Consider the following 24,745-nt stretch of genomic DNA (forward strand, 5'->3'; position numbering starts at 1 on the left):
TTTTTGACCTTTTGGGTAATTTAACATCTTCAGGCCTGTGCAGCTGAAGGGAAATTCTTCCCATTTTGCCGTCACAGATGTCATTTCCGCATGTGTCCACCAGGAGGCGCCCACGGCCCTGCTGCGGTAACCCAGGGACCCTTGAGGTGAAGGAGTTGCTGGGCTAATCGGATTATTTTAGCGAAGATAAATTTAAATTTTGGTTCTGGTTCCCTAACAAGTCTTCCTCCCCTACCTCCCAAATTTTCACACTGTTCACATGTGTGGCCTCTGGGACAGATTATTTGTCCAAGGATTATGAGTTTCAACTTTAAAAACACTGTGCCACAGTGCTGGTCCTCTACATTTTAAACTTTAATAAACATGTGGGACAAGTGATTGATGTGGGAGTTAAGTCACTGTATGATATTCCTGCATCTCATCTCAGAATTTCCGGGTTTGAGTCCTGGCTACTGCAGTTCCTATCCAGCACCCTGCTCATGTGGCCTGAGTTGCGTGGGTCCCTGCCATCCACAAGGGAGACCTTGATGGAGTGCCTGGCTCCTGACCTGACCTGGTCCACTGTGGCTATTGGGATCATCTTGGGAGTGAAGAACAGATGATCTCTCTCTCTCCCTTCGTGTCCCTCTGTAACAATGCTTTTTAAACAAAATTGTTTAAAATTACACTCTGGAGAGGATAAACAACCCTGTAAACAGTGGGAAAATGTGCCAAGCAGACCGTTTGTCAAAGAAGACATAAAGGTAACATTATTAATGGGAAAGTGGAAATAAAAATCAGCTTATTTGAGGGCAAAAAAAAAAAAAGAAAGAAAACTCATGCATATCTTCTTCATAACATGCGTTTTTTAAAAAAGATTTATTTTACTTAATTTTTTATTGGAAAGTCAGATTTACAGTGAGAAGAAGAGACAGAAAGATCTTCTGTCCACTGGTTTACTCTGCAAGTGACTGCAACAGCCACAGCTGAGCCTATCTAAAACCAGAAACCAGGACCTCTTCCGGGTCTCCTAGGTGGAAGCAGGGTCCCAGGCTTTGGGCATCCTTGACTGCTTTCCCAGACCATAAGCAGGGAGCTGAAAGGAAGTGAAATAGCCAGGACACAAACCAGCACCCATATGGGATCCCGGTGCGTGCAAGGCAAGGACTTTAGCCACTAGGTTATCGCGCCAGGCCCCATAGCATGTATTTTCCATGAAAGTTAGAAAGACCCCTTGTTACACTGTGGCGTATGGACTGCAGGTGATGGCTTAACTTTCTAGGCCACAGCGCTGGCCCCAAGATACCTTTTCATATGTGAATGGATAAAACCAACCAAACATGATTTATCAGATGTGGTACTATTCAGTAAAAATAGAAATGAGTTATTGAGACACAAAATGACATGGGGAACGTAAGGTATGTGTACTGCCAAGGGAAAGAAGCCAATCTGAAGAGACTCCACACTGTGTGATTCTAAGTACACAATGTTCTAGAAAAGGTCCAGCTGTTGGGGCAGTGGTGAGCCAGCATGGGGAAAAGAAGAAAAGGACGGGGACCCCAGGGAGTCGGTGGAGCAGTGAGCCCCTTTGGGATGATGTAGTGGTGGTGTGTTCATTATCCTACGAACTTGGCAGACCCTACAGAAAGGCACAGCAGAAAGCCCGACATTGAGCCAGGCCGTGGCCTTCCGTCAATCACGACATCTCCGTACTGGTTCATCGTGGTGATGGAGGCACCATCCTCACACGAGATGGGCATCACCAGGGAGTCTCTACACATTCTGTTCACTTTGCTCTGATGGAACTCAAAGTGCTCTGAGAGTCTACTAACTAAGGAGACTCATGAATTATTAACAGTTACCACATGTTGCCACTGTCTGGGTGTGTACACTAAGGTGGCAGAATTTAGGCAGTTGTCCCATTGGGAAATCAAGGTTGTTGTTGTTTTCATATGCAGCTTCCCTAATATTATTTGGGTGCAACATCTTTGTCAGATTATGTTGGACTTTTCCAAATTTCTATGCCAGAAGTCTGTCAGGGTCAGCATTTTACCACAGTGAGTTTAACCATGGTCTGCAATGCCGGTATCTGATATGGGCGTCAGTTCATGACCCAGCTGCTCCACTTCTAATCCAGCTCCTGGGAAAGCAGCAGAGGGCAGCCCAAAGCCTTGGGACCCTGCACTTGCCTGGGAATCCTAGCAGGGGCTCCTGGCTCCAGGCTTTGGATCAGCTCAGCTGCAGCCATTGGGGCCGCTTGGGGAGTGAAGCAGTGGGTGAAAGGTCTTTCTGTCTCTCCTCTCTGTGCATCTGCCTTTCTAATAAAAATCAACTTTTTAAAATAGCCTGTTTCCTTAATTGTGAATCATTTGCTTGTGAATTTGTGGGAGCTTAAAAGTGTTCACATTTTCATTATTTTGAATGTTTTCTCAGGCTCTGTCCTTTGTTTTACAGCTTGGATTAAAAATGAGGTCTTCTGTGCTCTGGCAAGTTCTGAATTTTGCCTGAAATGTGTTTCTGAGCCAGACCTCCACACACAAGCCACACTAGGGTCGGTCTTGGTGCTCTGGCTCCTGATTTGCCCAGCCTGGTGCCGCGAGAACTCAGGGACTCCTTTTGGCCGCAGTGTTCTAAGACTGGCCCAGCTTTATCTAATGGGATGAAGTCCACTAAAGAGATTAACGAGATGTCTTGTGGTTTCCACTTGTAATCCGGGTCGTTCAGCCTGTCCCTTCTGGGGCACGCAGCAAACTGAAGGAAGGACCAGCCCCTGTGTGTGACCTGACTCCATCGGAGGCTTCCACTTCTGCCAACCACCACCCAGAGCAAGGGACAGCTCCCCAGTCATGGGCGACCCCCAGGACAGCTCCCTGCAGCGTGTACCCTCTGCACCCTTCCCCAGGGCCTGAGCACACACACACACAGGAGGTGAGGAGTAGGAGCCAGGCTTGCGGCAGGCTGCCCTGGGACCGCATCCTCAGCAAGCATGGCGCTGCTCAAAGTCAAGTTCGACCAGAAGAAGCGGGTCAAATTGGCCCAGGGACTCTGGCTCATGAACTGGCTGTCGGTGCTGGCTGGCATCGTCCTCTTCGGTCTAGGGCTGTTCTTGAAGATTGAGCTGCGGAAGCGGAGCGAGGTGATGAACAACGCTGAGAGCCATTTTGTGCCCAACTCCCTGATCGCCGTTGGGGTGCTGTCCTGCGTCTTCAACTCGCTGGCCGGCAAGATCTGCTACGACGCGCTGGACCCGGTCAAGTACGCCAAGTGGAAGCCCTGGCTGAAGCCGTACCTGGCCGTGTGTGTCCTCTTCAACGTGGCCCTCTTGCTGGTGGCTCTCTGCTGCTTCTTGCTGCGCGGCTCCCTGGAGAGCACGCTGGCCCACGGGCTCCGCAACGGCATGAAGTACTACCGCGACACCGACACGCCAGGCCGCTGCTTCATGAAAAAGACCATGGACATGCTGCAGATCGAGTTCAAGTGCTGCGGCAACAACGGCTTCCGGGACTGGTTTGAGATCCAGTGGATCAGCAACCGCTATCTGGACTTCTCCTCCAAAGAAGTCAAGGAGTGAGTGGCTCGTGATGTGGTGGTCCCCACCCCCTGCTCTCCCCTGCCCCTGGAGGCAGATGCCTCTCCCTCCTCCCTGGAGTGCACCTGCCCAGCGTGTGCGAACCCTGTGAAGTTCTATCATCTCTGGGTTATGAAAATGGCAATTTCATGTGGTTCCTCTACTGTTTGAAGCTGAGGTTGCAAAAGCTGCTGGGATGGGAGCTCCCGCAGGGGGAGGAAAGACCCATTAGCCGTGTGTGTGTGTGTGTGTGTGTGCGCGTGTGAGCGCGCAGAGATGCGGTCACCAAGGCTCATGAAAAACTGAGACGTGGTTTGGTGGCACAGTCTCTCACTGAGGCCAACTAAATGGCCTTGGTGCCGCGAGTGTCATTTTCCTCCTGGGCAGCTCCCTGGTGTTCCCACCTTTTGATTCTGCATCTCCAGGGAGGGTACAGAGCAGAGGACAGGGCCACACAGATTGGGATCATTCTTGTAACTGTTATTATTGGCAGGTGACCCTGGCCAAAAGGTCCCTTGGTACCCTGGGGCCTTTGCTCACTGGGCTTGGAAACAAGAACAAGAGAATTGGTGATCTTGAAGGTCACTTCCTGGGCCTTGGCATAGGGTGGACAGCTGCTAAATGTCTACAACATGGTCGAGTGATTCTAGCAGATACAGAGATCTAGAGAGAACCCCCCCAACACACACACACACTGACCTGCAGAGGGTCTTACTGGGAAAAGAGTCTCACGCTTCCAGCACCTGATGACAGCCTTGCCCTGATGGCAGCCCCTCCCAAGAGGCCACCTGCAGGGCACTTGCTGTCCCAGGGGAAGGACAGCTTCCCTCACCCTATACCAGCCACCTGTTGCTGAGGGGAGGGAGTGAGCAGTTGACTGTTTCAGGAGGTTTTCCTCTGAGCAAGGCTGGTCAGCCCAGGAGGGACTGCCACCCAGGATATGCTCGAAGCCCACAAGCTAGTAAAGGGGTCCCAGATGGTGGCTTAGCCGTCCCCGCCACAGTGAAGGTCATGGCTGTGGGGGGAGGGTTGTTTTCTTGTGGGTGCAGAGTGCGGATTACCACTCCAAATCCCCTGGCTGGGGTGGAGGAGGGTCAGAAGGGCTCTGCCCTTGCTGGATGGGTCTGATGGAAGAGCGCCAGGTGGCAGGGTTTGCCTAAAGTCCCAGCCCATGGAGGGTGAACAGAACACGAGGTAGAAGCTGAGAGTGGCAGCCACCTTCACCAGCAGCCAAGGAGGGGGTCTTCATCTTCCCCCACCTCCCTCCTTCATGTTCAGCTTCCTCGGCTGTCTTGGGCGACGAGTCGGCCTCCGGGGAGAACACAGATCTCTCTGTAATCCAAATCCCCTTCTGTGCTGGGGGGAGGGGCTTTATCCAGGCATCTGCAGATGGGAGGGGCCAAGGCCCCTGTGTGTTCTCTGCAGGCCCTCCTGGTGAGTGAGGGTGCTTCATACATTCTTGGAAAGTTGAGTTATAAGTTTATTTTGGTGCCCCCAAAATGTTTGTAATCTTTTAAAAAGATTTTTATTTTTACTGGAAAGGCAGATTTATAGAGAGAAGAAAAGACAGAGAAAAAAATCTTTTTTTTTTTCAATGTCCCGAAAAAAATCTTTTATCCACTGGTTCACTGGCCAAGTGGCTGCAACAGCCGGAACTGAGCTCCCTATACAAAACCAGGAGCTTCTTCTGGGTATCCTATGTGGGTGCAGGGTCCCAAGGCTTTGGGCTGTCCTCGACTGCTTTCCCAGGTCACAAGCAGGGAGTTGGGAGGGAAGTAGAGCAGCTGGGACATGAACTGGTGCCCATATGGGATCCTGGAGTGTGCAAGGCAAGGACTTTAGTTACTGAGCCATCGTGCTGGGCTCCCCTCTGAGTATCTATTTTTTTTTTTTTTTAACTGGAAAGTCAAATATACAGAGAGGAGGAGAGACAGAGAGGAAGATCTTCTGTCCATTGATTCACTCCCAAAGTGGCTGCAATGGCCAGAGCTGAGCTGATCCAAAGCCAGGAGTCCGGACTCTCTTCCAAGTCTCCCACATGGGTGCAGGGTCCTAAGGTTTTGGGCCATCCTAGACTGCTTTCCCAGGCCACAAGCAGGGAGCTGGATGGGAAACAGGGCTGCCGGGATTAGAACTGGCACCCATATGGGATCCTGGCACATGCAAGGTGAGGACTTTAGCCACTGGGGACCATGCCAGGCCCTGCTCTGAGTATTTTCAAATGAACTCCCAGACCTCTTCCTCTCACCTGTACACACTTTAGCAGGGATCTCCGACAGGAAAGGAAGCTTTGCTTTTGCTTTTTTTATTTCAACATAAGCTCAAGATCCATCACACCCAGCACAGCTCGCAGTCTGATTACTGCATAGCTAGGTTAGATGCATGGTGTCCAGGTCTCTCTGGTGGCTTGTTCAAAGAAGGTTCCGAGGCTTTGTATTGGCCTGTCTGGCCTCCTGAGTCCTTCTTGCAAGCAGAAGCTACCTCCTTCCTGTCTCCTGTGCGTTGGGGAGACACAGGGCCTTCCCTGCAACAACTGCTCATGCTCTGTTCTTGGCCTGCTGCAGCCAAATGGTGTCATCTGGCTTGTTCTTCTGCCCCCTGGCATTTTGCCAGAGTATGATGGTCAGGCTGAGGTGCAGGCGCTTCATGCTCCATGCAGGAAAGAGCATCCTCCTGGCCTTGTCCTGCCCCTCGCCGGAAGGGACAACAGGTCTCCTGCCAGCTCCTGATAACACGTTTCAAGTTTCTCGCCCACTTTTGGGGGGCAGGGGAAAGGAGAGCTGCAGAGCCCTGTAGTGGAGAGGCAGGGCTGGTGGGAGCCCAGATGGGTAGGCACTGGGCAGAAGTGGGCAGCAGACTCCCTCACTTCACTTTGCAGGCCCCATAGGCAACAGGCACCTGCTTATTCCTCCTGAACAAGGTGCAGAGACCTTGGGATGGCAGACCTGGCTGGGCCAGCTAGGTTGCCGCAGCCAGGCAGGAAGACTTTGCTGTGGCTTCCCCCCATCAGGTTCATCCATCTCCTTCAGACACGGCCTCTCTGAGCACAAAGCCTTGCCTCATCCATCAGGCTGGGTGCTCCTTCAGGGCAATGCCCATGCTGGCATAGGGGGTGGCAGCCCAAGTAGCCGTGGAAGTGGGACCCAGCCTGGGGTTCTTGGGGTCTCCTCTTTGGAAGCAGTCAGGCCCAGGGGTTGCGTCTTTCTTGTTGATCCAGTGCTTGTCCTCTTTCCAAACACAGATTAAGGGCCCTGCTGGCTTCCTAAGACAAAGCTAGGCCAGGGGAGAGCTCCTTAGGCCGACTATTTATAGCTGAGAGCATTTCGTTCTGTGGGAGTGGGTGCTTGTTGGGCTGTGTGCCAAGGCACACATACGCCCCAGGATAAATCATCACAAACAGATAATTCAGAAAAGTCTGATTGGAGACAAGTGCGGGCAGGGCGCAGGGCAGCAGGGATGGACTGATGCTGAGGACCAGAGCAGGTTGGCCACCCAGGCTCTCAGCTGTCTCCTGGGACACAGAAAGGCCGGACTTGCAAGGCCACTGGAACCGCCTGGGGAGGCAGCAGATGTGTGCACTGTGTGACTTAGGTTTTTCTGTAAGTAGCCACCGGGAGCAGGCGCTGTGGGCCAGCAGGCACAAAGGAGAGAGGCTCGGAGACGACCCAGGCCTGCACTGGAGCAGCCAGCAGGTGCCCTGTCCACTGGGACTCTGCTGGCTTGGGCTGGCCTTTCATCAAGTGTGTGAATGAAGAAGGGGATAGGGGTTAGCCCCGGCTCAGGGTATCCTGGAGGAGTGTGAGGACAGGTGGTGAGGAGACAGCTCCCAGAGTATGGAACGCAGAAGGAAGGGACCTCCCCTTTGTCCAGGAATTTTACTAGGAAAGCCAGAGAGCAGGAAGGCTCCAGGAGGGAGGACATGAAGGGAACAGTGGGACCTGCTGCGGCTGGATTCAGGCTTCCCAGAGTGGGACTCTGCCCTGGCGTGGGCTCCCACTTCCTGATCCATAGAGCAGATGCGCTGTGAGTGCTCCGAAGGTTCCTGGGGGCCAGGCCGGGCCCAGGTCAGAGGGCGACCTGCACTGCCCCGGGGTGGCTTGTGTGATCACTCTGGCATCACCATGTCCAGGGAAGTGAGGCTCCATGGTTTGCTCCTGCAGCTTGGGAGTCCAAGGTCTACCCCTGACCCTCCCTGTTCAAGAGTCACTGGGAATAGTTCAGGTAGACTCCATGCCATGGGGAGGGCTCGGGTTCCAGCCTGTTCGGGAAGGAAGGACAAACAGTCTGGCATTTGCAGACTATTGCCCCCACAACATTGAGGAGGGAAATTTTGAGTAGTCTTTTGAGATAGCACAAAGAGAAAAGTTCTGTGCACCTGGCTCAAGATGAGTGCTGCAGGCCCTTCCAATATGGCTGCAGCCTGTCCTTGATCTGTCCTTGGTCTTCCCTTCCCGGTAGGTATCCCTCAGGACTCCCCACCCCCAGCCTCCTGTCCAGAGCCAGGCCCTGCGCAGGCTGGGTACTGAGCCGGAGGCTGCAGGGATGGAGCTGAACGAGCCCAGGTTCCGCTGTCACCATGCATATACACGTGGTGCTGTCAGGCAGGGAGCCGGAGACAGCTCCACCAGGAACTAGGGCAGGGGCCACTTCCTCACCTGTCTCCCTGCCAGCGATTTCCAGTCCCCACCTGGAGCCAGCTGCTGGGAGTGTCCCCAAAGGAGAGCTGATGTTTTCTTTGCCACAGCTGGCAGAGCGGTACCAACTTGCAAATGATCACTCACCTCTTGCACAGGTAAGCCTCTGTGGCACGATGGGTCACTTGGCAGTGAGGAGGGGGAAGGGAAGCAGCCCGAGTTCAGAAACTCACCTGTATCCCATACCTGTTACATGCCAGATGGGACAACTGAGGCAGGGAGACTCAGGGCACCTTGTCCAGAGGGGTGGAGCCAGGGGATCACCCAGGTGGTCTTGCTCTTGGCACTTTCCTGTTACACCCTGCCAGCTGTTGTGCGGGCAGCAGGTCCTGCCACCAAGAGGGCAGGTTATGTGGAAATATGGTCGTGGCCACCATGTATGGTCTCCCTAATTTTTTTTCAAAAGATTTATTTATTTATTTATTTTTTAAGGATTTATTTTATTTTTATTACAAAGTCAGATATACTGAGAGGAGGAGAGACAGAGAGGAAGTGGAGCTGCCGGGACCAGAACCAGCGGCCATATGGGATCAAGGCGAGGACCTTAGCCACTAGGCCACGCCGCCAAGCCCAAGATTTATTTATTTTTATTTGAAAGGTGGATATACAGAGAGGAGGAGAGACAGAGAGGAAGATCTTCCCTCTGATGATTCACTCCCCAAGTGAGCGCAATGGCCGGTACTACGCCAATCCGAAGCTGGGAGCCAGGAGCTCTTCTGGGTCTCCCACGTGGGTGCAGGATCCCAAGGCTTTGGTCTGTCCTTGACTGCTTTCCCAGGCCACAAGCAGGGAGCTGGATGGGAAGCTGGGCCGCCGGGATTAGAACTGGTGCCCATATGGGATCCTGGTGCGTGCAGGGTGAGGACTTTAACCACTATGCTATAGCCCCCGGCCCTAACTTTTTTAATTAAAAAAAGTTTATTGGAAAGAAAATATTTTATTTTGTTTTGTTTTGTTTTATTTTCTTTAGAGAAGGAGAGACAGAAGGATCTTCCAATCGCTGGTTCACTGCCCAAATGGCCGTGGTAACCAAGCTGTGCTGATTCAAAGCCAGGAACCAGGAGCTTCCTCCAGATCTCCCACATGGGCTGTAGGGGCCCAACACTTTGGCCCATCCTCTGCTGCTTTCCCAGGCCACAAGCAGGGAGCTGGATGGGAACTGGGGTAGCAGGGATGTGAACTGGTGCCCACAGGGATGCTGGTATGCTTACAGGGCAAAGGTTAGCCAATTGAGGCATCATGCTGGGCCTCCTAAAAGGTCTTAATTCAAATAGAAAGACACTGATAGAGGTCACAGAAAAGGAAGACAGAGCAACATGGAAATTGGTGGAAACTGACCCTGGGCCACTACCTTTTCATCTGTCAGGTTGGCGAAGATCAGGAGGCTGTGTGGAGGTTTGACTGTCAGGGCTGAAACTTCATTCTCTGAATAGATTTGGCAGCCAGTAGAAGGTTAGGAAAGAAAGAATCTCAGGGAAGACCACATTTCTAGCATCTGCACTTGCCCATCCACTCAAGCAGCTCGCCTGATTGATGGGTGGAGCCAGCCACAGCAGGGTGACCCAGAGGTTCAGAGACAAGCAGCGGGAGGCAGGGTTTGTTTAACAGAGATTGCATCTGGAAGCTAACCCTGGATGTTACTGTTTTCTGAGTGTAATCACCATTTCAGTGCATATCCTTATAAACAGGATCATGATCTTTGTTCTTGGGCTGTAAAGGGTGCTGTTGTGTAACATGCAGTTTGTGGGCAGCTTTGCCACTCAAGCCAACATGCCCATGGCTATGTACACGCGTGTTGAGGGTGTCGCTTTGTGGATTCTGGTACTCGAGGACACCTGGGGGAGTTGGGGGGGAGCTGGGCAGGGTGCAGAGTTGGGGGTGAGTTTCTAGATTCCTGGAACACAAGGGCCAGAAAGGCAGGGCCACAGGCTGTGTGTTCACTGCCTCTCCAGCAGGCCAACGGGTGCACATCTGGCACTTGCGGGGGAAAGTGCTGGGTGTCCTGGGGTGTGTGGGGGCAAGGGCACAGGGGGAGGCCTCCTCCCAACTACCTGTTTCCTCTGCAGCCGCATCAAGAGCAACGTGGATGGGCGCTACCTGGTGGACGGGGTCCCCTTCAGCTGCTGCAACCCCAGCTCACCACGCCCCTGCATCCAATATCAGCTCACCAACAACTCGGCACACTACAGCTACGACCACCAGACAGAAGAACTCAACCTGTGGGTGCACGGCTGCCGGGACGCCCTGCTTAGCTACTACAGCAGCCTCATGAACTCCATGGGCGTCATCACGCTGCTCGTGGGGCTCTTTGAGGTAGACACCACAGAGGGGCTGGCTCGGAGGGAGGGGTCGGGAGGGAGACCCGTTGCTCCTGGCAAGCTGCCTTCTCTCTGGCTGTAGGTCAGAGCAGCCTGGCTGGAACTACAGCACTTTGACCTTATTCCATGGAATGATGTGCAAGGACGGTGAAATTCACAGACTGCACCATCACTGTTCCAAAGTGACCTGTTTAGTGACGGTCTCTAGAACATTTGCAAGGTCCTGCCACTGTCCTTGTCCCCACCATGGGCGAGTTGCTCCCTGCTGGCTCCATCAGCCCAGGGAGGAGAGGCGCTGTTCTTGGTGCTGAATGGGAAACCACGTGGTTGAGGTGGCATAGGAGATAAGTAGGGGCCTGTGATGGACTACTCTGATGACAGAAACCCCCCAATCCAAATGCACAAAGGGTCGGGGAGCCTTTTCTCCAGGGTTCCTGCACCTGGTGGCTATCCCAGCACTATGAGAAGCCTCGGCCAGGCCACACCTCTTTCCACCATGAGTTGAGTGAACCAACGGGCCCAGCAATGCCCACAATGCTTTTTTACTCTCAGGTGAACACAGTCAGTACATGGCTGGTACCTGACTGCCAGCTCCTGGAGGGAGGCTGAGTCTGGGGAATGAGTGGGCAGGAGAAAGGACACTTACTGCCAGGAAGTTAGAGGTTGTTGTCCCTGAAAGCCCACGAGGACAAGATTGGAAGGAGTACAGGAGTTGGTGGGAAAATGGAGCTGCACTGGCTGTGTGTCTGACCCCTTATCTCTAACGGAGTCTGCTGACACTTAAGAATCTGGTGCCAAGGATTGTCCCCTGGGAACGGGCAGGGATCTGAAAGCTCTTGGTCTGTCCTGAAGGCCTCTGGTGGGCAGAGGCATGCCTGGGCCTGAGGTAGGCTGAAATAATGACAGGATTCTGCCCCTGTCTCAGCTTTCTGTCTTTCACAGTCCAGTTAGGAATTGAGTCACTTGAACCAAAGGGGCCACTATCACCACATGCAATTGCCTGGAGCAATGGGTCTGGTTTGTGGAAGCAGGAAGGGGAGTTCCAGCGGTCACACTCATACCAAGAGGACTTTGTACAGGAGATGCCTTTTTTTTCCCTTAAAGATTGATTTTATTTACTTACTTATTTATTTTTCATTTGAAAGAAAGAGATTTTCCATCTGTTAGTTCACTCCCCAAATGACTGCAACAGCTGGAGCTGAGCTAATACAAAGCCAGGAGCCAGAAGCTTCTTCTGGGTCTCCAACATGGGTGCAGGGTCCCAAGGCTTTGATCCATCCTTTGCTGCTTTTCCGGGTCATAAGCAGGAAGCTGGATGGGAAGTGGAACAGCAGGACTAAAACTGGTGCCCATATGGGGTGCTGGTGCTGCAGGCAGAGGCCTAACTTGCTGCAGGATGGTGCAAGCCCAGACTTACTTCTTTTTCCTCCATAAATGTCTTTATTGAACTTCCAATCTGACAACAACCAAAAAGCATCATAGTTATCATCCTCATGCACAACTATAGTTACACATGGTCACATTGTCATTGAAGAATTACCCACTGAGGTCCTACCACCACTTGATAATGCTGTTCTAGGGCCTGGGACACTCTGGGTAGGTAAGCACTGCCATTGCCCTCCAGGGGTGGCCTAGTCCTTCCTGTCATAGAGCTTTTGCCATGCCATCCAGAAAGCAAAAGAGAACAGGATCAAATGGGTAGTGGGATATGTGACACTACTTACCATCACACTACCATCAATGACAGCCAACACCTGCGCGGATGCTGCGTATGCCACCTCTACAGGGGCATACCAGTGTCTGCCTGAAGCAGGCACTGCTGCCTCCGAGGACTGGCAAACCAGATGCATCAACTGAGGCTGTGCAGGCCCATGGCTGGCTGTAGGCCAGGGCTGGGGTTGAAATCCGGGTATTCTGGCCCTAGAGTCAGCCACAAGAAGTGTCGTGTACAAAGCCCAGAGCTCTGCTGCCAATACACATTCATCCTTGAGGGAAGGGAAATCAAATGTTAGGGGACTTGCAGAATCAAATGTCTCTTAAATCCCATCCAATAAGGCTTCTGAATGTGTTGTCTGTGCCTAGCAATGGGATAGAGGTGAGGTAGGGGGATGGGGACTGGGGAAGTAGCGGAGGGATGGAAAGTAGCAGGGAGATTGCCAACAGGTTGAAGTTCAGCTAACAGGTGTGGGGTGGTGACTCTTAGTTTCCTAGTAGCTCAGCCTTGGCTCCATCTCCCAGGATGAGTTCCCTTGAGCCTTCTTTTGTCCCCACAGGTGACCATTACGATTGGGCTGCGCTACCTGCACACGGCATTGGAGGGCGTGTCCAGCCAAGAGGAGGCTGAGGGCGAGACTGAAGGCTGGTTGCTGGAGAAGAGTATGCCCGAGACCTGGAAGGCCTTCCTTGAGAGCTTGAAAAAGCTGGGCAAGGGCAACCAGGTGGAGGCTGGGGGTGCCGATGCGGGCCAGGCCCCTGAGACGGGCTGATGGCCCCTGGACCACCTGTTCCGAACTCTGAGTAGTGGACACCAGGAAACGTGGACCACCCCTTCGCCTGACTGTGAAAGTCTGACTTGCCCATGCATGCTGCCCTTCTGATGCTCTGCTTGATGGTGGGTTTCAGGTGTAGGATCTCTAAAAGCGCTGGGCAAGTATGTGTTGAATGCATGACTCCAGTGTGACTGGACCAGCATTTCAGGTCTACACCCCAGGTCGTGTAGCTTCGTGGACCAGGGAATTCAGCTCCACCCTAAGGCTGCTGGCCATGTCCAGGGCTGCCCTCCCTAACGCTTGTCTGTGTAAGTTGCTGTTTTCCGCTTTGTTCCATCTCCCAAGCATCACTGGGTGCGTAAGCTCCAGAGTTTGAGAAAGATAACTGGCCATATTGTTTTTTTTTCAATGCCAAGATCAACAGGCCAGCCATTTTGTGTGCTCGGTGTCACCAGATGGGGGACCCTCCAAAACACGTCAAGGTTCCGTACGGGAATTCTCCAGTCATGGGGCAGGAGACCACTTGTGTGTCACACTTGTGTGCTATCAGTCACTGACCCCTAAAGGGTAGGATGACCTGGGGCGCCCTATCTGGGGAAACCCTGTGGAGGTTGCAGCCCTAGTGAGGGAAGAGAACAGGGATCCAGTAAGAGCTGGAGACCAGAACTCACCTCCCGTGGAGCCCAGTGACACTGCTTGCGGGTGACATTCTCTGCAGTGGAGGGACAAGGGGTCCTTGGGGAGTGGGTTTCCATCTCATCTCAAATCACTCTCCCCACCTCTCCCCGCAAAGCACTGTGTCTGCATCAAACCTGGGCTCAGCTCACCTTCCTGAGCCAGTTGCTGCAACAAATTCTGTTTCCTTTAGGAAACAGGAAAAGGAAGTTCTTAGGGGAAGACTTTAATAGCATCTTGTGGGCCCCCCTCTCCCTCACCCTTGGGCAGGCCAAGGTGGGTCCAGTTGGAGGTCCAGGCTAGGAAGGAGGCAGATATAAGGGGCAGCTCCCCCTCCACTCGGTGTCCTCTGCTCTGAGCCAGCAGTGGGAGCTGGGAACACAGGCAACGCGGGGCTGACTCTGGGTTTGCTGCTGCCTCAGGGATGTTTGGGCCCAAACCCTCCCAGCCTTGGAAGAGCAGACACAAAGAATACTCACACACCTGTCGGACTTGGGTTCCAGGGTTCATGAGACATCTGGGTGTCCGTGAGGCTATCCCCATGTGGGAGATGCTGATCGGCCATCTCTGGTGAGGGGTCCTTAGGCCCGCCCTCCCCCCGCCCATCTTCTGGGATCCATGGTGGTGAGGGGAATGCTGCCCTGGGCCCACAAGTGTCACCGTGCGCTGACAGCTGTATGATTGATATTAAACACTGCATTGCATCAACGTCACTTGGTTCAGTGATTATCTTATCCCTGAGTACAGGCTCCCAACTCCAGGCAGTTTTTGTTCATCAGGGAAACTGCAGTATTAACCAGCAATGCTGGGCTGCTGCCTGTGCCTGGCCCTGCATCCTGCCCTCTTTTACTTGTGGGGACAGTGACCCAGAGGTGGCCCAACCGCATTCAAGTGTTGGAGTGAGCTGAAGCTGCTGGATTTTTAATATAACCATCTAAGAAAAACTTCTGTGGCCCTGCTCTGATCCAAAGTGGGTTTCTCTCTGGGTCCAGGTTATAGGGCAGACAGAAATGACCTGAGGGCTGCAGGCAGGAGTGAGGGTAACGTGAGGCCAGGATGTATGTGACTTGCTGGCTGGGAGAGGACTTATTGCTAACTGTGCCTTTCGTGTGGGTGGTGGCTTGAGAACTCCGAGCCCGTTCTTTTGGGCCACCTGGCAATGAGCAGCAAGACTATGGGGTTCTTCCTCTCCTAGAACTTGAATACATTTATACTCTTCCTCCCCTTCAGAGCTTGGCCTGGCTTTTTAGGTTCAGTGAGGCTTAGCCCTGGGGTGCGGTGGGGTGGCAGGTAAACGCAAGGCTTTGGACTTTCTTCAGAACTCTCATTTCCCGGTGGAGAAGCGGGTGACCGCCTCTTCCTCTGGACCTTCTGGGTATCCTGGAATTTATTGCCTCAGCTCAAGAACTCATAGCTTTTCGCAACTAAGTTTCAAGCACAGGTTTGGACTGCCAGCAAATAAACCCCACACAACCTCAATAGGGGTTAAGGAGATTAGGGCTTACTCCGTGTGCCACTCACTCCTCCCCAGGCAGGCACCTGTCATGCTAGGCAAGCAAGTTTGCAGCTTAGCCAGGGCCATGGTGGGCCAAGATAGTGAGGGCCTCTCACCCACTACGGCATAAAAAAGCAGCTTCCCAAGAAAACAGTGGCACACACCACACACACACACCCATCTATGTGTAGGTGGTGGCCATTTCCAAAAGTCACTCAAGCCCAGTGGTCCTTGCTGCTGTCTACCTGCCCATCTGTACTGTGGCCACTCCTCAGCACCACAGGCACAAGGGGGATAGCTCAGCTGCGGACACATCATGGGGCTCCATTTCCATAAGCAGAGCTGGAGGGTCAGGGATGAACACGGGACGTGGGGGTCTTTTCTGGGGTGATGCCAATATTGTTTCTCCATTGCGGTGGCTGTTACACAACTGTACGCTCGGGTCCAAATGTATAGGACTGTAACTGACAATGGTTATCTTAGGGTTTGTAAAATATACTTCAATAAAGTTGGCTGAAAAGTACAAGGTTAGAGCAGGCACAGGCACGCGGCTTTGTGGGTAAGAGCCTTGTGTCCCCCACCACAGTGCCTGGGTCTGGTGCTGGGTGTGAGCTCCTGACTTCCTGCCTCCCACAGGAAGGGGGCTGTGGTTTCAGGCTCCCCCCCCTCCTCCCCCTCCCCCTGGGAGTCACTTGTGGCCTCTTTGGTGCATAGATGAAATCTTGGGAGGAAAAACAACACAGAAAACAAGCCTAGGGACATGAAATGATTGGGGCAGCCCGCTGGAACCTGGAAGGAAGCTGGTGGCCATGAACTTGAACAGAGCAGTGGGAACCTTGCTGTTTGGCTTACCAGTGGGTTCTGAAGGGCACAGCAGAGCTCTTGGAAGCCTCCTGGAAGCAGAGCAGGGGAGTGTTTGGGCTGGCACCCTGGCCAAGTTGGGCTGTACCCTGGGGCCACGTCTCGGCCTGCTGTCTCGTTCCCAGGAGTGTGAGCTTCAAAGGTCACAGCTGTCTTCCCCGAGGAACATGAAACCTAATCGGCTGAGATAATGCTTGGGCTTTGTGAAGCTCAAGATGCTGTGGCTAATGGCCGCCGTTGACACTAATAATAATATAAGCCTCTTAAATTTCAAGCTAATACAGGTGCCCCATTTGCTCTGTAGCAAGGTGACATGGAGAACATGGCCGGGATACTGAAGTGTGCATGAGAAAACGGAAAGGACATGTAGGTTAGACCTAAGTAATGTCAACTCCTAAAGCATTTATTTGGATATCTTTAAACTTTTTACATATGATACATTCCAAATTTTACAAGTTTGTCCATAGATAGTAAAGTTGTAGCCAATTTATTAAACAGATAGGATATGCCCTGATATGGAAACCATATTATATAAACATTTCTACAATAAGCAGAAAACATGCGGAACAAATCATAAAAGTAGGATGATTTGTTAGGGAGGGGATCAGTTTAACGCCAGAAAAGAGTGTGCATTTTGCTACTGCCCTCAGGGTGACCCCATCTTCTCCTGGGAGCACGGAGTTCTGGGACACCCTCTGCCCAGGCCAGGCTTGTGTGGAGTCGGGCTGGAAAGCTCGAGTACTGTTACAATTGGGTGACTGCAGCTAACCCACTGACGGGAGTCACTCGGTCCAATCTGCTCCCACTGAAGGTGGGTGAACATTTGGAGAAGTCAAAAGCAGATGCATTTGAAAGTCAGAGGAATTAGGTGTGGCCCAAAGAAACAGGAACCACATCCTTGGGCTGGAGGCCAGGAACATGAGAAGGGAGGTGGCTTCCAGGCGAGTATTCTTGCCTGCTGTGCCTCCCCCAGCAGGGCCAGTAGGACCCAGGCAGGCAGGCAGGGCCAGCCATCCTTGCTGGGAGGAGGAGGGTGCACACTGTGCCGGGGAGGGGAAGCGGCTTCCGCAGAGCACTTTCCCTGCTCCAGGCCTGGGTTCCTGTCCAGCCTCTTGGGTCCCTGGGCAGCTGAGGACAGAGCTTGCAGACACAGTTCATGTCAACCATGAGTGAAGGGCCTCTGACTGCCGGTCCCATAGCCCTCCCTCTGAGAGCTGCAGAATTCTTTTTTGGACTAGACTCACCACACCCTCTAGGCAGGTCCCTGGCTTCCGGGACACAGGCGACCCCTGTGAGGGAACCAAGTGTAGTGCCCTGATTACTAAGGTGCCGCTGCTCTGGGAGGCACCTGGTAGGAGGGATAATGATGTTTCCCCAGAAGAAAAAGCTGGGGCCAAGGCCACACCAGGTGTGCTGAGCAGAGAGCGCCTTGGCTTCTGAGGCTGCGGGGCCGGGTTGGGGGAAACACAGGCCTCTCACATCTTCCCCTGGGTTTGATTCAGACATTTCTTTCAAGGACACAGAATATCATTGGTGCAATGTGGGAAATGCAGAATCTTGAAGTCTTCAAAAAGCCCTTGATGTGAGGTTTGTCTCTCAAAGCAAAACAAAACAACAAAACCAAAACCAAAACAAGCCGCCCAAAGTGCCCATGAACCTGCGCAGCCCCCCTCCTGCCCAGGCCTGCCAGCACAGGGCCCCCAGGGGAGCCAGGGAGCTACAGTGAAGGAGCTGGCTTCAGCCCAGCCAGGATCCCCAGAGTCAGTGACAATGGGGGCTGCGTTGACTGGGCAGTGAATGAAGCTCCTTGCTGCTGGGTTCCAGCACCGACGAGGCTGCATCTAGGGGGACGCAGCCACCAGTTTGAGGAGACCTGCCGACGGAAGATGACTTAACAGTCTCTGGGGTCAGAAAACTATAAAAATAAATCCGGGAAGGAAAGCTTAAACAATCCATTTCAAAACCTGATGCAATTTATTTCCTAATCTCTTTCTTAAAAAGCCAGCTGGGTTACAGAAATCCGGGCCTGTGGTTTTGGCAGTGATGTCATCACAAGTGCTGCCAGTCGATGCCGACCAGGGTCTGGTTGGCTTCCTGTGCGTGTCCGATCTCCTCAGTGATGCTATGCTGGTGCCACAGCTTCTGGATCTTCTTGAAGCGCTCTCTGCATAGGCGCAGAGGGTTTCCTCGTCTAGAGAGAAGGCAGCAGCAGTGTGGCTCAGGATGCCCACTGGGCCCTCACCCCCTGCCCCGCCCTGACTTGGCAGCAGTTCCAGGTTCTGGCCTCAGACCTGCTGTGGAAGCCGCTTGGCAGGCAAGTGACAGGTGACTGACAAACATGCCAGCTGGGCGTCTGCTGAGAGCAGCTGGAAAGAGGAGACGGTGCACACCTGTGCTGACGGGGCCAGGTGGGCCAGGGGAGCAGGTGGGTCTGGGCCTAGGCTACATTGCCTGGTGCCTGTCCATTTGGTTATGACAGGGAAAAGAAGGGTACATGGGGGACAGGGTGGAGGCCACCAAGGAAAACAGGACTCAGATCCAATGAGGACACCCTCTGGCCCTGATCTTTCCCCCTATCTACCTGCTGCTCCTCACGGGGCTGTCCTTGTCGGACAGGAGTCTGCTCTGCCTGTGCTGGCCCTGGCCGAGCCCCCAGGGAGGGGCAGGGCTCACGTGAGGAACTGACCCCATGCTCCGTGGGTATTGGGGTCACCAGTGCAGAACCTTACCTGAGGCCCTGGTCCGTTTCCCCGTAGTCGTCTAGGTAAGGAGGGGAGTAAAAGCAGCCTTTGGTCTTGCCAGCCAGGAACAGCACCTGACACTCCCGCACTCTGTGGAGACAGTGTTGAGACCCGTGGTTCTCACTCAGTCCAATGCATAATGAAGTCTCGAAAAAATCAGTCCCGTATTGGAAGAGAAGGCCCAGATATCCAGACAACCACACTATACACAGTAATGACCACAGGGCATCTCCACAGCCCAAGGGCAAAGACACCTTGAAGGGGAGCACAGCCAGCTGGCAAGTGGGAGAAGATCAACTTCCAAGCCAAACACGTCTGCTGACACACTATGCTGACTTGGGACACAGGTAGACATGTTTTGCACACAACCCAAACTCTCTGGCTGGACAGGGCAAGGCTTTCTCCTGAGGACCACTAACAGATTACCTGCCCCTAATCGGAGAGCTGCCTACATTCTTTTTGGGTTGTAATGATTCAGCCATTCAACAAATGTCTACTGAGAACCTACTATTACATGTAAGAATCTGTCAAGGCTGGAGGAGGACATAACCTACGGCCCCGGAGGAGCTCACTCCGCCCCTGCCCCAGAGCTGGCACTCAGAAATGCCCCAGGTTACCCTGGGCCTACCCCAACCCGGACTAGCTCGTGCTTGCTGTTCCTTGTCTAGAATGGTCTCCCCACTTCTATAGCTCTTCAAAGTTGCATTCTCTTCACTTAAAAGCCCATCAGCTAGAATTCATCTCCTCGGAGGCCACTCCCCATTCCCCTCCCTGCTTCCCCTCCTCAGCGGGCACTGCACGTGAATGCTCAGCAGGCCTGTTTTTTCCCTGTCATTCTGGGAAGACGGTGCTCTCCATGCCTACTGAGCGGCAGGCGCCAGGAGCTGCTGTCCACTGCCAACTGAATGCAGCTCTGCGTGGCAGGTGGCAAGGGGAATGTGGACAGGAGTCAGAGGTCACGAGGACACAGAGAATTCCTATTTCTGGCAGAATCGGGGCAGCTGCACATTTGAGGTAAGAGGGCAATAGGAAGAGGGTGGCTCAGGACTGTCCCCTGGGGCTGAGTGGGAGAAATGATGATGAAGGGACCACAAGGAGTTGGCCATGAACCACGGGACTGCAGGGCCCCCACTGTGAGCACACACGAGGCACACCAGCATCCTGCCCCTGCAAGTTCTTACCTTAGGAAGATGCCGGCCCCGGAACCACAGGAGTAGGTGTGGGCCGTGCAGGCTCCCACGTCCTCCCCTTCCAGCTCGGTCTGGCAGCAGTAGCTCTGGGAGCACAGCAGAGTCCCACACACAAGGCACAGAGTTGGAGCTCGGCTCTTGTCACCACCTGATTTGGGACACCTACAAAAACCAAAACCAAAAGTATAGGTCATTGCTAAAAAAAGTGGCCATGGGGCTGGTACTGTGGCCCAACTGGCTAATCCTCTACTTTCCAAGTTCTAGCATTCGTATATGGGTGTTGGTTTGTGTCTCGGCTGCTCCACTTCCAGTCCAGCTCCCTGCTCGTGGCATGGGAAAGCAGTGGAGCATGTCTCAAAACCTTGGGACCCTGCTCCGCCTCCTGGCATCGGACTGGCTCAGCTTTGGCCACTGTGACCATTTCTGGGTGAACCAGCAGATGGAAGATTTTTCTCTTGGTTACTGCTTCTCTATGTAAATCTGCCTTTTCAATAAAAATAAATCAATCTTTTAAAAAAATAGTGGCCATGGAACTTTATGGTAGAGAACCATCCTATGAAAGAATTTTGCAGAAACAAGCACAGCCCAAATGCAAACCTCTCCATGGCCTAGGAAAGTTAATTTCTTTCTTTTTTTCTTAAACAGAGTGGGAGCTATACTTTTTTGTTTGCTTGTTTGTTTTTATTATTTTTAAAGATTTATTTATTTTATTACAAAGTCAGATATACAGTGAGGAGGAGAGACAGAAAGGAAGATCTTCCGTCTGAAGATTCACTCCCCAAGTGAGTGCAACGGCTGGTGCTACACCGATCCGAAGCGGGAACCAGGAACCTCCTCCAGGTCTCCCACGTGAGTGCAGGGTCCCAAAGCTTTGGGCCGTCCTCGACTGCTTTCCCAGGCCACAAGCAGGGAGCTGGAAGGGAAGTGGAGCTGCCAGGATTAGAACCGGCGCCCATATGGGATCCTGGTGCGTTCAAGGTGAGGACTTTAGCGCCTAGGCCATGCCGCTGGGCCCCTGTTTGTTTTTATTTTAAAGGTTTATTTATTGGAAAGTCAGACATAGAGAGGAGGACAGATAGAGAAGAAGATTTTCCGTCTGATGATTCACTCCCCAAGTTACCACACCTGGCTGGAGCTGTGCCAATTGGAAGCCAGGAGCCAGGAGCCTCTTCTGGGTCTCTCATGAAAGTGCAGGGTCCAAGGCCCTGGGCTATTCTCGACTGCTTTCCCAGGCCACAAGCGGGGAGCTGGATGGGAAGTCGGGCCACTGGGACACAAACTGGTGCTTATATGGGATCCCGGTGTGTGCAAGGGTAGGACTTTAGCTGCTAGACCACTATGCCAGGCCCAAAAGTTCGTCTTAAGAGCACAGATGAAGTAACATGTCACATGTACACAGAGTAATTAAGTGCTGGAAATTTGAGACAAAATCAGCAGTCATTAAGAGGGGGAAAGATAAATAAAACACGCCAGGATCCCATATAGGCACCGGTTCTAATCCCGGCTGCTCCATTTCCCGTTCAGCTCCCTGCTTGTGGCCTGGGAAAGCAGTTGAGGATGGCCCAATGCTTTGGGACCCTGCACTCACGTGGGAGACCTGGAAGAAGCTCCTGGCTCCTGGCTTCCAATTCGCTCAGCTTCAGCCATTGCGGCCACGTGGGGAATGAACCATTGGACGGAAGATCTTCCTCTCTGTCTCTCCTCCTCTCTGTGTATCTGACTTAGCAATAAAAGTAAATAAATCTTAAAAAAAAAAAATGAGTTGGGGTAGTATGATGGCTCACCAGGCTAATCCTCCACTGTGTAACACTAGTGTCCCATATAGGCACCGTGTTTAGTCTTGGCTGCTCCACTTCCCATCCAGCTCCCTGCTTATAGACTGGGAAAGCAGCAGAGGATGGCTCAAGTTCTTGGGCCCCTGTAACACATGGGGACTCAGAGGAGGCTCAAAGCTCTTGGTTGGTTCCTGGCTTTGGATTGGTTCAGCTCTAGCTGTTATAACCATTTGGGGAGTGAAGCAGTGGATGAAAGCTCTTTCTGTCTCTCTTTGTGTCTGTAGATCTGCCTTTCAAATTAAAAAATATATATATCTTTAAAAACCAAGAGAGAAATGGGTGGGTGTTGTGGTCCACGAGTTAAGCCATTAGCTGGGATGTTATGCCAAGCATCCTTTATCTGAGTGCCTGGCTCAAGTCCCACCGCCACTTACAATGCAGCTTTCTGCTAATGCTCCTGGGAGGCAGCAGATGAGGACGCCCCGTGTTGGCCTGAGTCCCTACAGCCCACGTGGGACGAGAGTCCCAGGGAATTCCAAGCTCCTGGTTTTGACCTGGCCCAGGCCCAGCTGTTGTTCAAGGTCTTCCTTTTCCTAGCACTTAGCTTTTCAAATGCCTAAACTTCTAAGCGAAAAACCTAGAAATCATGCTGAGTACTGTAGCATATGTATAGTACAATGTCATTTAAATAAACCTTAAAACATGCAAAATAATAATATATGCTGCTTAGGAATATAAACCCACATAATTAATGTCTGCACACACAATAACACCTAAAACTCCATTCCAGCCACCAGAAGGAGGAGAAAAGAGGCAAGATTCCTTCATAGCTTCAGATTGTAAGATAAAGCTTTGTTTCATATATTATTATAGTATATTTATGCTCTTTATCACATGTTTAGTAATATTTTTAAAATGATCAAGGGTTCTTATTGAAGTTACAACTAGTGCTCAGAGAACCTTCCGTACATTTGCTTGCTCCACCTCCCACTCTCCATCTTACTTTGATGCATGTGCTGGAATGATGCTTTCCCAAGTGAGGCCTTGGAAAATGCCATCTATGTTAGGATTCCCTGACCTAACAAAACCAACAATAATGAAATAACCCCCATCCCCAGCTCTTTGTGGTGTGGTGGCAGGGTACAGAGGCAGGGAATGCTCAACGCTATCACACCCAAACTTACGAGAAATTGGATGCTTGATTAATGAGGCTGCTGTAATCCTCTGGAAGGTCTATTAATTTGTTAGATTCTCTTGGATAGCTAGAGAAAATGCAAAATGTTAAGATCTCAGTTAATAGGAAGGCCCATCATAACGAGTACAGGGTGATTCTTAGCTGAGGCCAAATTGAATGTGAGTGACAGGAAAGTAGAGCAGAAAGCTAAATGGGCATTCATAAGGGGTGCAGTCCTTGGAGGTCATGTTTCTACTGGGAAAGCTAAGACTCCACATTCAGGGCAGGAACCAGCTCCACTTAGTGTCAGTCCCGTGTGGGTGGATACTCTGCAGCTGTGGGAAGAAGGGTGGGCTGAAACGGCTGCACAGAACTGAATTTGAACTGAGTGACTGCCACAGAGCCGGGGGCAGGAGGCAGAAGGATTTGGACGCATCTGGTGTGATCTTGAGGGAGAATGAGTTGGATGGGAAGAAGTGCTAGCAGAAAAGATGGACTTTCTTTAGACACCACCCCATGTTGATTCTGTGACTGAAGTTGATTTAGACCAAATGGGGATCCACGTTCAGGTAGAGTGGGCCCTCACACTCCCAGCGTCAGGAGCTGCTGCATGCACACATGTTCTGCAGGGTGACATCTTGGGGCCCTGCCTGACTTTGCCTGCAATAAACGTAAGGGTGGCCCTTAACTGATGGGGGAATTACTTCAACCGGTGGATTCTTACTCTACTGGAATCAAGTGGAAGAGTTTTAGGGGGTATGTTGGGTATACATTGTTAAAACTCCAACTTTAGGGATGTATTTTAAAAGATTCCAAGGTAATTTGTATGCCTCAGGTTAAGAACTCTGCCCAGGGTGGGTGTTTGGTGTGGCAGCTAACAGCCCACCTGGAATGTCCACATCCCGTATCAGAGTGCCTGGGCTGGTGTCCAGCTCCAGTTCAGATTCCTGCCACGGTGTGCTCTGGGAGAGAGCAGCAGCCCGTGTGAAGGGCCCTAGCTCCCTGTGGGGAGACCTGGATTGGATGTGACCTGGCTTGGCAGACATGGGGAATGGTCAGTCGTGGTCTGTGGAAGTCCTCGGTCCTGCCAAGGCAACTGCAGGTGGGAATCTGAAATTCAATAAATCTACAGCAGGCTCATTTCTAAGTTGATAAGCTGCTTGGCTTGTGGATGGTATTACAAATGTCCAAATGGTTCTTGGTAGAAAAAAAATTCAAGACCCTGCAGACATATCTTTCTGTGTCTCTCTGCTGCTCAAATGAGGGGGAAAATGTAGTTTTCTCAGTATAGGAAATTCATGATATTCAAGTTGGGGGTGCTATCATTTCTGGATGTGTAAACACAAACAAGTAGAACAGATCATCTTCTCCAGTCTCCAGATTTTTAGAGAATGTATTTAGCAGAACCAAGTAACTAACAGATGGAACACATCTGCTACCACCTGGGAAAGCACACTGTACTTCATGACTGCAACACAACTAACGCAAAAAGGAAAAAAGAAAGATGAGAAACCCCCAGCCGTAATGTGACAGCCAGGGAAGGTGAGGGCGAGTACGTACAGCCTCATTGTACTATATCCTCAGTAACTGCAGAAAGCTGGAAGGGTTCTACAATAACAGGAAGAAAAAAATACAGAGCTAAGAAAAACTTAAAAAGAGACCCACATGTTTTAAAATAATCCAAACCAGGGTTATTCTGTTATTTTTTTTTTTCCTCTACCAAGAATATGATTAATGCAGTATGTTTACATTCCTAATTCTTTTACAAAATCTCACGGTCAGACTA

At 51.9% G+C, this 24,745-nt stretch overlaps 2 protein-coding genes across 6 annotated transcripts in view; one reads left to right on the forward strand and one right to left on the reverse strand.

Annotated features, from left to right (window-relative positions):
- Positions 1-2,960: 2,960 nt before the first annotated feature.
- Positions 2,961-13,077, forward strand: PRPH2 (peripherin 2). The gene is made up of 3 exons (XM_004590372.2): positions 2,961-3,546; positions 10,308-10,554; positions 12,833-13,077. The coding sequence occupies exons 1-3, from the start codon at positions 2,966-2,968 to the stop codon at positions 13,043-13,045; spliced, it is 1,041 nt and encodes a 346-aa protein (XP_004590429.2). The 5' UTR covers positions 2,961-2,965; the 3' UTR covers positions 13,046-13,077.
- A 4,953-nt stretch (positions 13,078-18,030) lies between these two features.
- The window catches only part of UBR2 (ubiquitin protein ligase E3 component n-recognin 2), a 126,725-nt gene continuing 120,010 nt past the window's right edge, over positions 18,031-24,745 (reverse strand). For all 5 annotated transcript variants that reach the window (XM_058662903.1, XM_058662896.1, XM_058662884.1 and 2 more), the window contains 4 exons: positions 22,970-23,047; positions 20,002-20,172; positions 18,809-18,910; positions 18,031-18,270 (listed from right to left, as the gene is read on the reverse strand). In XM_058662903.1, coding sequence (XP_058518886.1) covers positions 18,129-18,270; positions 18,809-18,910; positions 20,002-20,172; positions 22,970-23,047 — 493 coding nt within the window. In that variant the 3' untranslated portion in view covers positions 18,031-18,128. The remainder of the gene's footprint in view (positions 18,271-18,808; positions 18,911-20,001; positions 20,173-22,969; positions 23,048-24,745) is intronic.

This window comes from Ochotona princeps, chromosome 1, assembly GCF_030435755.1.
Source record: "Ochotona princeps isolate mOchPri1 chromosome 1, mOchPri1.hap1, whole genome shotgun sequence".
NCBI lineage: Eukaryota > Metazoa > Chordata > Mammalia > Lagomorpha > Ochotonidae > Ochotona > Ochotona princeps.